The following is a 12,945-nucleotide window of genomic DNA, read 5'->3' on the forward strand; positions in this document are numbered from 1 at the left end:
TGAGCCGCTCGCGCCGCCGCGGAGTAGTGCAGGGTCGCCTCGGCTCGGTGGACAGGCGATCCGCATAGGTCTGATCCCAGTCCCCGGCTTGTCGGGACTTCAGGGCCCCCTGAGTTCGAGGACAGAGTTCATGGTTAATAGGAGGTTCCGGCCGGGCGCCGTGGCTCACGCCTGTCATCCCCGCACTTTGGGAGGCCGAGGCGGAAGGATTGCTCGAGCCCGGGAGTTCGAGAGCAGCCTGGGCAGCATAGCGAGACCTCGTCCCTACAAAACGCAAAAAAATTTTAGCCAGGGGGTGGTCCCAGCTACTCGAGAGGCGGAGGCGGAAGGATTGCCTGAGCCCAGGAGGTCGAGGCAGCGGCGACCCTGATCGTGCCGCTGCCCTCCGGTCTGGGTGGAAAGAGTGAGACCTTAACCTAAAAAAAAAAAAAGTTAATAGGAGGGTCTTCGATATTTGCAATTGACGAAGTGGCCTAGGCGTTTGCGGGGAGGATTAAAAGAGAACGCGCTCCAACCCAGGCGTGGGCTCTGGTAAAAGATTGAGTGCCTGAATGAATGAACGACTATAAAATAACGACTAAAAGTAATGAATGAATGACTCCTGCAAGAACCCTACCGCACAGAATGGGCGCTGCCTTTCGGGTGGGCCAGAAACGCCCTCCTAGCAAGCACTTAGAAAGCGCCTACTGTGTGCCAGTCTCACTGCCCACTTGTTGGCTCGTTTAAAACTCGCAGCCGGCCCGCGAGGGAGGGACTCCGGCTGTCCCCATCCTACGGAGGACTAAACGGCACAGAAATGCCCGGTGACCGGTAGAAAATCACACACAGCTGCTCGCTGGCAGGGAAAAAGGCAAGAACGCAGGCTTGTGTTTGGAGGCAGTCGTTTCCAGAACGCTGGCCCAGGCCGAGGCTCATCTATTTTGTGTTTAATTCACTGATGTGCAGCAGGAAACCTGGCTCTTGCCTGGTGAGGTGAGGAAGGCAGACACAGCCCTGTTTTAAGGAGTTAATAGTCTAGTGGGAGAGAGAAGACTAGTGATGTAATGACTGACCACACATCGTGGTAAGTGCTTTGAAGGGAAAGTACTGGGATGTTTGGCCACTGTGGTATTTCAGGTTGGTGCCTAAATCCTTCCTTAAATCAGTTTTTACAAGGATTATGCTAGGTTTCTGCAGTTCACGAAGGGTTTACATTGTTAGTTCTTCAGGAATTGCGTTTATTCCCATGATTTTCATTTCATATATTTGATCTCTTTTATCTGTTGGCAAAATCATCATAATATCCTAGAGAAATACAGTGTGAAAATGTGAGACACTAGACGTTGAGTCCTCTTCTGCCACATAAAACTTGACCTTTACTACTGTGAATCTTAATTTTTTTTTTCATCTAGGTAACAATAATTTAACTGAGAACAGTAAAGTTCTATTCAAATATTCTTGGTTATTACGTAGGTTCTCGGTTACTATTTACAGACAGATTTATTTGCCCTGCAAATTTGAAAAAAAATTTTTTTTTTTTTTTGAGTTGGAATCTCACTCTGTCGCCCGGACTGGAGTGCAGTGGCCGCTCCCGGCCACCGCAGCCTCGACCTGCTGGGCTCTGGCGATCCTTTCGCCTCAGCCTTCCGAGTAGCCGGAATTACAGGCATGCGCTACCATGCCTGGCTGATTTTTTTATTTATCGTAGAGATGTCTCGCCGCCCAGGCGGGTCTCGAACTCGCGGGCTCAGGCAATCCACTCACCTCAGCCTCCCAAAGGCGCGGGATTACAGGCTGAGCCACCGAGCCCGGCTTGAAAGTATTTTTAAACGAGTTCTTTGAAATGGTTTCTTGCAGAATAGGGAATTATGTTTTTCATATATAAGCATTTGTATTTGTGCTGCCAAAACGAACACACTTTTCATATATAAGTATTTGAACTGAAAGAAACTCTGAATTTACTATGAATATTCCTTTTGGATAGGGAGTAATCAAAATCTCCTATCATGATAGATTACATATTAAATTATAAACATATTAGACTGTCATCTTGAGATAGGTAGATCTGATTCAGTGGATAAGAATTTGGCATGAGTAGTTTTATTGTTGGTCCTACTTACTGTTTGAGGGAACCATAGTTCTTTATAAAGAGGTCCCTTTACTACAAACCAAATAGAGCTAAACTGTGCTATTGCTGCAGAAGGGACAGAGGAAAAACAGGAGCAAAAATGAAAAGGATGTATGCTTCGAAGTGTAGACATTGTTACCTGGCCCTACCTTAGACTTAAGTAATAATTATCAAACATAGAAACTCTAAGCTACAGTAGCATTTGATCTTTATCCTAATTGTGAAACACCCCTAAAGGTCTCTCGTTATCCTACCTATATTTCCCAATTCTGACATCTCAAAGTTGATATAAATTGTTAAAATACTAGACCTTTTCTGGAAGTGGGAGAATACTATTATCTCCTATACTTCTGGAAAACTGTGGGAGCTTGTTTGCAGACTTATTTATAAATAGAATCTTACTTTTCCACTTTTTCATTTGAGGTGTGTGCTCACAAAAATCTGAACTTTAAAATTGCTTATGACAATCGCTTCAGGTGACAACTACTTTTGTATAGTCTGTGAATTCAGTTCTCCTTTATAATTCTTGAAAGGAAGACAGTCCTCAGAACTTACACATTTATTTTAAAGGCAATCTTAAATAGAAATGTATCACACTGCAAATTACTATTTCTTTGGGGATTCACTATGAATGTTTAAACTTCTGTAGTAACTTTAATCTTAATCTAGATTTCGAGAGACATTCCCTAGGTAGCAAAGTCAATACAGATGGCTTTGTCAGTCTTTTCAGGTAATGGACTTAAGGACAATAAAATAATTCCTTTGAAGTAAATGGAACTGACAGCTTATTAATTTATTTTTACAGCAAGTATTTATTGAGAATTTTATGCAAGGCACTGAATGAGATTCTGTTGAGGATACAAAGATGAAAAAGATGAATTCACTGCTTTGAAGGCATTTATAATTTAGCAGGCAGGCAGAAGACGAGAATATGAATGTTTCTGATTCAAGGTAGTGTTAAGTAAGTGCGTGCCATGGGTGCTTCTAAACTTATGTGCTGAGAGAAAAAGAGAGAAGGACTTCGTGAAGGGTGGCCCCTAAAGACTTGGTAGATTAGGACAGTATGGCAGTCAAGGGAGGTATTTCAAATGAGAAAACTGACTCAGCAAAAGCTGAAAAGCATGTCAGTCACTTATTAGCTTTCATCAACAGTGCTTTGCACATTTGTCTGTTATTAGTACTTAGCCCATGATGTTGTAATGTATGTTAAATGTATAATTTCTCCCCTGCTATTCATTAATTCAACATATATTTTTCAATTGTCATCATATACTATGCACTGTTCTAGATGATGGAGATAAAGCAGTGAACAAGGGGAAAGACAGGCAATATATACACGATAAGTGAAGTATATAATATGTTAGAAGAGTAGAGGACGAAGTCACTAATTTAGGGTTAAGGGAGATGAAGAATGCTAGAGGGTCAAATTTTAAATTGGCTAGTCAGAGCAGGCCTCACTACAAATACAGCATCTGAACAAAGACTTAAAGGAAATGAAGGAACAAGATACAAAGATATCTAAAGGAAGAACATTTCAGACCAAGAAAAGAGCAAGAACAAAGGCCATGAAGCAGAAGTATGCCGTGTTGAATATTACCTATAAAAAGACAAGAATGAAATTAGGGAGGCCAGTTAGGAGGCTATTGTGATAATATAAGGGAGAAATGCAGTTGACTTGGAACAGCATATGCTGTCCATGATGGAGATGCTAATAAATTGTCAGATTCTGTTTATATGCTAAAAGTAGAAACAACATGACTGCTGAGCAGTGGATGTGTGGTTTGGAAAAAAATAATGAGACATCATGGGCAACTGCAAGGTTTTAGGCCTAAACAACCTGAAGGATGAATAGAGTGGATATTACTGAAATAGTAAAAAATTATGGGTAAAGCTGGTTTGAGGGGAGAGGAAGAAACTGGAAGATCATAGAGTGACTTCTAGAAGGCAAGAAAATGTTTTGTGTATTCCTGTTTACATCTCTGCCAGCATCATATTGAGCCCATAATAGGTACTAAAAATTATTGAATAAATCAAAGAATGTCTAACCTAAACTTGGACCCTCCCAGAAATAAAACTGTTTAAGGATAAGTTTTCACAATTTTATTAATAAACTTTTACCAAAAGTCCTTGAAAACAGTATATACCAGAATAGATAGTAATCCAAGTAAAAATTTCTCCAGTTTTACCTTTAAATAGAGGGCCATCTTGAATTCATGATTAAAGGTAGATTGTATAACAGTTTTTTCAAGTCATAGTTCCTCCTCACATCTGCCCTCTGTTCTGCCATTTGTAATTACACAACTGTCAGTACCAGGGTCTTTCACCATCCTTATGAAATCTTCAGTCTGTCTGTTTTGTTCCTGGACTAGGTCCAATTCCTATTAATTAATGCCATGGGTCAGACTCGGTGGCTCAGCCTGTAATCCAAGCACTTTGCAAGGCCTAGGTGAGTGGATTGCCTGAGCCCGCGGGTTCAAGACCAGCACGGGCAACTTGGTGAGACCTCATCTCTACAGTAAATAAAACAAAAATTAGCCAGGCGTGTTAGCGGGCGCCTGTAGTTCCGGCTACTTGGAAGGCTGAGGTGGAAGTATCACCAGAGCCCAGCAGGTCGACGCTGGGGAGGCCGTGAGCATGCAGCTGCACTCCAGCCTGGATGATGGAGTGAGAATTCAACTAAAAAAAAAAAAATCCATATTCTTATTGTCTCTGCTAAAATTACACTCCTTTAATACCACCACATTACTCCATTGGGAACAGAAAGGGTCCCCATCTTTGCCCAACTGGTAGCCATTCTCTTCTGCTCAAAACTCTTCTACTGCCACTTTTGATCCGTACCACTGCTTACTGCAGGCAGTCCATGCTCTTTCCCCAAGATTCAGGATATACCTTACTGTTCAGTTGGCATGGCCCACCCTTGTGCCAAAGTCTCTGGTGGCCCTACTGTTCAGCTGGTTGATTCTTCATCACCTTTGCTCATATAACTGCTTGCTTTTGCTGAACTTTTATTCTCTGCTAAGCCTCCTGTTTTCTTCTGAAGTAGTGTGTGTACTACTAAATGACTAAATCTGCCTTACTTACCAACACAGAGATAAGGCTTATCTCAGTACTTTGGCTGTAAAAAGCTCTCAGGCAACCCCTGAGAGGATGGTAGAAAGCAGTCTTTGCATCCCATTGATAATGTGACTTTGTTCTCACTGGACTAGGCCCTTATATTGGGTTAGCCAAATTAGAGTACAGGAGGTGTGACACTGTAAGTGAATCTGAAGTGAGGCATATGGCAGACAACTTCAGCGAGGCAAAGGATGGATATTCTGTTCTGCCTTCCCATTAGCTGAGGGATAGCCACCTCTGCCTATGTGGTAAATGCCTTTTCTCCAAGGTCAGGTTCTCCTAGGGCCCCCTTGGTTCACTTCTTCATGGAATTCAGAGAGCTAAATACAAATGAATCTACTTACAATATGTATATATTCAAAGTTGTCTCTCAGGCCTTTTACAAACCCATCCCCAACGTAAAGTGATAATATGCAGATGGTGCTGCCTACTCATTTACCTTGGAAATAGAAGGAGATTCCTAGATATCACTGAATATTTTGAGGTGGAATGAATCTTAAAAGAACATCTAAATCAAATATGTTTTCTGTGGCAACACTGAACCCCCAAAAGATTAAGTGTTCTGCCCAGAGTCTTATATTTGTTGAGTGGTAAACATAAAACTAGAACACAGGCCTCATGAGTCTAGTACTCTTTTCATTATAGCATTGATAAGATTATAACTTCAGGCGTTGAATGGTATAATGAAATCAGTTTGACATGCCTTGTAGAGGAAAGGCACTTCAAATATTGTCAGTTGAGTAGTAAATATATTTTCGGGGAAGTAACAAATACTGGGAGAACTGGGTTTAGCACTTCTGGATTTCCATGATTACATTTTTCTACATATTTAAATGTTGTTTTTCTTCTCTTCTTCTCAAAGATCTTCAGTTTAGATCTTGGAGGCATATCAACTGTGGTTTTAAATGGCTATGATATAGTAAAGGAATGCCTTGTTCATCAAAGTGAAATTTTTGCAGACAGACCGTGCCTTCCTTTATTCATGAAGATGACAAAAATGGGAGGTATGTTTATTTTCACCTACCTAGTGATTTCTAAACTATTTATATCACATTTCTTATTTTAAGTACGTTTAGTGCATACAGTTGGAATTCTTTTGTACTGATTAAAAGGAAAGTATTTATTTGCATACTTACGGAACCTAGTATTTGAGGACATTTCAGGTTGCATTATACTTGTATTTTAGACTATTTTATTACAATTATATTGTAATCCAGATCTAGTAACTATTATAAATAATATCTTAAATAATTAGCACTTAATATCTGTAAGTTTTGTGAAACAAGTTAGGAATAAACACATATACATGCACTTGAATCAGAAATCCCCTTTTCAAGCCAGTCTCGAGTACTTCGTGACTTTTTTTTTTTTGAATTGGAGTCTTACTGTGTCACCCAGACTAGTGTGCAGCAGCACACTCATGGCCACCGCAACCTCAACCTGCTGAGCTTAGGTGGTCCTTGCACCTCAACCTTCCAATTAGCTGAAACTCCAGGCATGTGCCACTACACCCGGCTCATTTTTTTTATTTATTGTAGAGATGAGTTCTCACCAAGTTGTCCAGGCTGGTCTCAAACCCCTGGGCTCAGGCAATCCTCTCACCTCAGCCTCCCAAAGTGCTGGGATCATTCTGCTTGTAAGCTTTCAAAACTGGAAGCAGTCTTCCTTAACTATTAATCACTATGATATGTAAGTAGAGAGTTGTGGAGTTTGTATCAAAGAACTAGCATTCTGTATGATTCAGTGTTGATCAGTGTTGGATGATTCCATATTCAACAAGGGAGAAAGGCTGAAAGTTGACAAAATCATTATAAAGAGAGCAGCAATAGAAAGCCTAAAATAGAATATTGAAATCAGATGCAATGGCTTTAATAGTTAATAATACAAGAATTTTTACAATAGTGATATCCTAAATTCTGATTTAATGAGAGCTTCACACTTAATTTCAAATAAAAATTTAATATATCTTGCTTACACGAGCTAAAAATAAAGATGTTGACTGAAAAGAAAAAAATAAAATTCCTACATTAAATTGCAAAGCCAATCAACTAATGCAAAGAGAGTACAAATTTTGAAGACCAAATTCTCCAGCCAGAGTGTAATGATACTTGAAAGCAATAATATAACTAAAAAAACAATCTGAAGCCTCTAAATTAATCTTCTAAATGACAATTGAGTCAAAGAAGAAACCATAATTATAATAGATGACCTTTTAAATTGAAAAATGACATAATTGAGACAAAATGTATATATTTCAAAGCTATAAATTTATAGTTTACATTATTTTTATCATAAAGAAAGATAAAATAAGCACTCAGGATCAAAACTAGTAAAAGAAAAACAGAAACTTGTGTGTGTTATTTTAAGGTACATACATACTGAACTTGGAACTGGAAAATTATGGCCACCATGAGCTTATTGTGCGAATGGGAAAAAGTTGCCCTTTGGGTGGGCTTAGCCCCATGCCTAGGCACAGAGTTTGGCCAGTGTAGAGTTATTATAAACATGCCTTTCTGTACCTTCTTGTACATATATCCCATATGCACACATTTCTCTAGGGCTTGTTTGTAGCTCAGTGCCATTGCACTAGTTGTTTCCTCCACCTACTGTGATCGTCCCCCAGGTAGTATTTATTTTCTTTCTTTCTCCCTCTCTCCCTCTTCCTCTCTCCCTTTCCCTCTTTCCTCCACCCCATCCCCATCCCACCTTCCCCTTCCCCCTCGCCCCCCCTCTTCGGTGGCATGATCATGGCTAAGGAAGCCTTGACCTGCTGGGCTCCGGGGATCCTTCTGCCTCAGCCTTCCAAGTTGCTGGAACTACGGGTGTGTGCCACTACTTCTGGATAATTTTTTTATTTATCGTAGAGGTGAGGTCTCGCCATAGACTGGTCTGGAACTGGGCTCAGGCAATCCTCTTTCCTTGGTCTCCCAAAGCGCTGGGATTAGTGAGCCACTGCATAGCCTCCCCATGTATTTTCTGATCTAACTTCTTTATCTCCTATAGTTCTTTACTCAAATGTTACCTTTTCAATGAGGCTTTCCCTGACTACCCTATATCTTTTTGCTTGCTATATAATTTATTTATTTGTTTATTGTTTTGTTTGTCTCTCCTACTAGTATGTAAGCTCTATGAGAGTAGGGATCTTTGCTTCTTTTGTTTACCGTAAGTACATGTTGAATGAGTATTTGTTGAACGAATAGTCATCTGGGAGTGTGGAAAAAAGAATGGACTATGGGAATATAGGAGTGCTACGTAGCAATAAATATTCCTTTACATGTGATAACTTTATAATAAGTTCCAAATTCAAAGATTTTTGCTCAAAAGTTATTGGAATATAAATTTTATATGTACCTCATGTACACAAGAGAACAGGACATTTTTTCATCATAGGTGCACTTATGTCCTAATAATGAGTGAAACTTTGAGTAAAGTATATGCTACATAAATACAAGTACTGAAGATGGTTTTTTTTCCCTTGATGATTAATTTAAAGGGAAAGTTTCCAGAAGGGCCACATCAGAACAGAGATACTGTGGAGAGTCTGAAATTTTAAGACAAGCAATATTAACATTAGAAAAGCTTGAGCTTTATGTTTGTCCTCCTTTTGACTTGAGCATTTCTACCACACTGACAACTCATTCAGACTACCCTTGCTTCTGTCATCGTTACTTTGTTGAGTATCCTATACCTTTTACAGGAGGAAATTTGTATTCTAAAATTTATTCTCTTTTAGCCAGGCTCGGTGGCTCAGCCTGCAATCCCGTGCTTTGGGAGGCTGAGGTGAGTGAATTGCCTAAGCCCGCAGGTTCGAGACCCGCCTGGGCAACTTGTTGAGACCTCATCTCTACAATAAATAAATAAATAAATAAATTAGCTGGGCGTGGTAGCGCGCGGCTGTAGTTCCAGCTACTTGGAAGGCTGAGGCGAAAGGATCGCTAGAGCCCAGCAGGTTGAGGCTGCGGTGGTGGCCGGGAGCGGCCACTGCTCTCCAGTCTGGGAGACAGTGAGACTCCAACTCAAAAAAAAAAAAATTTATTCTCTTTTAAGCAGAAAATTTCTAATCCTAGAAGGATGATTTTTAGGTGTTTGTTTAGTCCAATATAAAGTTTTGCCCACAGAGCATGCAGTCATTTGTCTTTTGTAAATTAGGCTTATAATAAAAGTTGACTAATAAAGTCACCTGGGCCTATTTCACCCAGGTTGGATTACACAAGACTGGCTAGCATCTTGTGGCTGGTTTTTTTTTATGAGGAGTAGATAAGCTTTACCTGTTACATTATTCTATGGCTAAAGAGTAGCAGAGGAAAGGACCCAACCATCTATTTATATAGAAGAGTAACCTGGGGAAGAATGACTAACCATACATTAATTTATTAACTCCCTAACATTTTCAGCTGTTAGATACAGGGAAGTAAGAATTATACAATAGTTTTATTTCTTTTTTTTCAGGCTTACTCAATTCCAGATATGGCCGAGGATGGGTCGATCACAGAAGATTAGCTGTAAACAGCTTTCGCTACTTTGGATACGGCCAAAAATCTTTTGAATCTAAAATCTTAGAAGAAACCAAATTTTTCATTGATGTTATTGAAACATACAAGAGTAGACCTTTTGACTTTAAGCAATTAATAACAAATGCTGTTTCAAACATAACCAATCTGATCCTTTTTGGAGAACGTTTTACTTATGAAGACACTGATTTTCAGCACATGATTGAGTTATTTAGTGAAAATGTAGAGCTAGCTGCCAGTGCCTCAGTCTTCCTGTATAATGCCTTTCCATGGATTGGCATCTTACCTTTTGGAAAACATCAACAGCTGTTTAGAAATGCAGCTGTGGTCTATGATTTTCTCTCTAGTCTTATCGAAAAAGTTTCTGTCAACAGAAAACCTCAGTTACCTCAGCATTTTGTTGATGCTTATTTAGATGAGATGGATCAAAGTAAAAATGACCCATCATCTACCTTCTCCAAAGAAAACCTGATTTTCTCGGTGGGTGAACTGATCATTGCTGGAACTGAAACTACAACCAATGTGCTACGGTGGGCTATTCTTTTCATGGCCCTGTATCCTAACATTCAAGGTGAGGATTCTCTTCATAACCTCAGGGTCTGTCCTTATATGTAGAGTACATACATGTTTTAGAGTCTCTGGCCATGTACAAAGCATTTTATTTAGGTACTCCTGCTATGCTAGCCAAGAAGAGAACTACTTGATAGTTTTGAGAAGTTTTCAAATCTTTTATCTCAGTTTTATGTACAAAATCTCTAACATAGGTCTTACTGTGCCTATTTTATAAATCAGGAAAAAGACTGTGAGTATCTAGAAGTGGCAGAGCTGGTACCTGAACTCTGTTTTTTTTTAAATTAAAAATAATTAATTTTATGCTTCACTGTTTTCCTTGCTGAGAGTAATGTTTCACCAATTCTAGATTGCTTCATTTTTATTATTATTACTTTTTTTTTTTTTTTTGAGTCAGAGTCTCACTCTGTCACCCAGGCTGGAATGCAGTAGCACGCTCATAGCTAATGCAACCTTGACCTGCTGGGCTCAGGCGATCCTTCCACCTCAGCCTTCCAAGTAGCTAGAACTACAGGCATGCACCCCTACCCTAGCTAATTTTTTGACTTATTGTTGAGACAAGGTCTTGCTAAGTTGCCCAGGCTGGTCTCGAACCCCTGGACTCAGCCATTCCCCTCACCTCTACCTCCCAAAGTGCTGGGATTACAGGCATGAGCCACAGCACCTGGCCTATTATTACTTTTAATGTACTTTTCACAACAGAGTTACCTAGAACATTGGTTACTGTTAGTTAAAGATATATAGCATAAATTTAATTAAATAGAACTCCTAGATAATGAAAAATCTGAATCTGGGTGTACCCATATCCTGTTGGCTTATTGTAGGTTAGCCTTTGTTTTATCCAAGGGAAATTACTTTAGATATAATTCTACGAATTGCATAATAATTTGAACACTTTTTCTCTGACAGGACAAGTTCAGAAAGAGATTGATTTAATTATAGGCCCCAGTGGGAAGCCTTCTTGGGACGACAAATGCAAAATGCCTTATACTGAGGCAGTTTTGCATGAAGTTTTAAGATTCTGTAATATAGTTCCATTAGGGATTTTCCATGCAACCTCTGAAGATGCAGTTGCACGTGGTTATTCAATTCCTAAAGGCACAACAGTAATTACAAATCTTTATTCTGTACACTTTGATGAAAAGTATTGGAGAGACCCAGAAGTATTCTATCCTGAGCGATTTCTGGACAGCAGTGGATATTTTGCCAAGAAGGAAGCTTTTGTTCCTTTTTCTCTAGGTAAGAGAACTTTTACAGGGGCATAACTTTAGATTAAAGTATAAAACAGTGATTCATTATGTATAGCATCTTAATCTGAAGCTTCCTGCTATTTAATTAAATATTCCAATTCTGAAAACACAGCATTGCTTCTTACAGGAGAGAATGGTCTCATTGGAGATAACTGACACCTGTTTCTTCTAAAAATAAGCCTTAACTTATTAACCAGAGATAAATTGTCGAGAAACTCTGGTTTCTTGTGAAACTTCTTTGCCTGTGGATTTTTGAACTGTAGTCAAAACCTGTAGAGTGAGAAATCAGTAGCTGGTTGTTGAGAAGCTGAGATCCAGAAAAGGGAAAAGCTGAGAAAAGGGAAAAAGACATGACTACTTGAAGTAAAACTGGAATCTGGCTTTCTTCACTTGCAGTTATTATACCTCATCTCCAACTAGGAAAATATTGCTTCTGCTGTGAAAAAGTATACAGATCACAAGACCCAAGGAAGGTGGACTAGAAACTCTTCCTCTTCCTTGGAGAAGAATACACAGTTGAAATAAAATGGGCTTCTCTTGGATCTATAAAACAAAATGTCATACCTCAAATTAGAGGTTATCTTAGGCTCTGTTACAATGTGCAAGAAAACTAGGGGAGAGGACTAAAGTCTTACAAAAGTCCATGGTCTGACAAAAGGGGGCAGAAGAATGGATTCTGGGAAGTGAAGTGCCAATTTCTATTCTTCGGGATTTAAGAAAATATTTTAATAAACAACTTTCTCTAACTTTCTTTAAATTCCAGATTTCCTGAATGGCACCCAAATATTAGACATTAATTTTGTTAAATATTGTGGGTTTTAAAAAATTATTATATCTGCTTTTTCTGTTTAGGGAGAAGACACTGTCTTGGAGAACAGCTGGCTCGGATGGAATTGTTTTTGTTTTTTACAGCATTGCTTCAGCGGTTTCATTTGCATTTTCCACATGAGCTAGTTCCAAATCTGAAACCCAGGTTAGGCATGACATTGCAGCCCCAACCTTACCTTATCTGTGCTGAAAGACGCTGAAAGTACATGGGTGTTTTAGGGAACAAGGGTGTGGGTGTATGTCAGCCTCACTCCTGAACCATGTTTAATCAATGTGTGGGTTTGGATAAAAGTCACAATATCATAAAGCCAAATGAACATGGATGTGTTTTTTAAAACGGTACTAGAACAATAACAAGCACTAGCTGTGATTATTTTTCAAACTTTATGACTTATAAGATGGAATTCTCTACTGAGGAACACGAAGGTGCAAATAACATGTTTTGCTTAAGTTGCTAAGAAGGGCCATAGATGCCCTAAGCAGAGCCCCTTGTTTAGTGCTAGGTACCTCTCATCCTTTCTTGACTTCATCTGGCCTCTGCCAGAGAGCTTTAGTTCCAGATACC

The 12,945-nt window shown here is 39.4% G+C and overlaps 1 protein-coding gene across 1 annotated transcript in view; it reads left to right on the forward strand.

Annotated features, from left to right (window-relative positions):
* The window catches only part of LOC103270405 (vitamin D 25-hydroxylase), a 13,112-nt gene extending 415 nt beyond the window's left edge, over nt 1-12,697 (forward strand). Inside the window, exons 2-5 of the mRNA XM_021717510.1 lie at nt 6,084-6,225; nt 9,671-10,303; nt 11,212-11,541; nt 12,405-12,697. Of these exons, the coding sequence (XP_021573185.1) occupies nt 6,084-6,225; nt 9,671-10,303; nt 11,212-11,541; nt 12,405-12,580 (1,281 nt within the window). The 3' untranslated portion in view covers nt 12,581-12,697. The remainder of the gene's footprint in view (nt 1-6,083; nt 6,226-9,670; nt 10,304-11,211; nt 11,542-12,404) is intronic.
* The last annotated feature ends 248 nt before the right edge of the window (nt 12,698-12,945 follow it).

This window comes from Carlito syrichta, unplaced genomic scaffold, assembly GCF_000164805.1.
Source record: "Carlito syrichta isolate Samal-C Ts95f unplaced genomic scaffold, Tarsius_syrichta-2.0.1 Scaffold309824, whole genome shotgun sequence".
Lineage (NCBI taxonomy): Eukaryota > Metazoa > Chordata > Mammalia > Primates > Tarsiidae > Carlito > Carlito syrichta.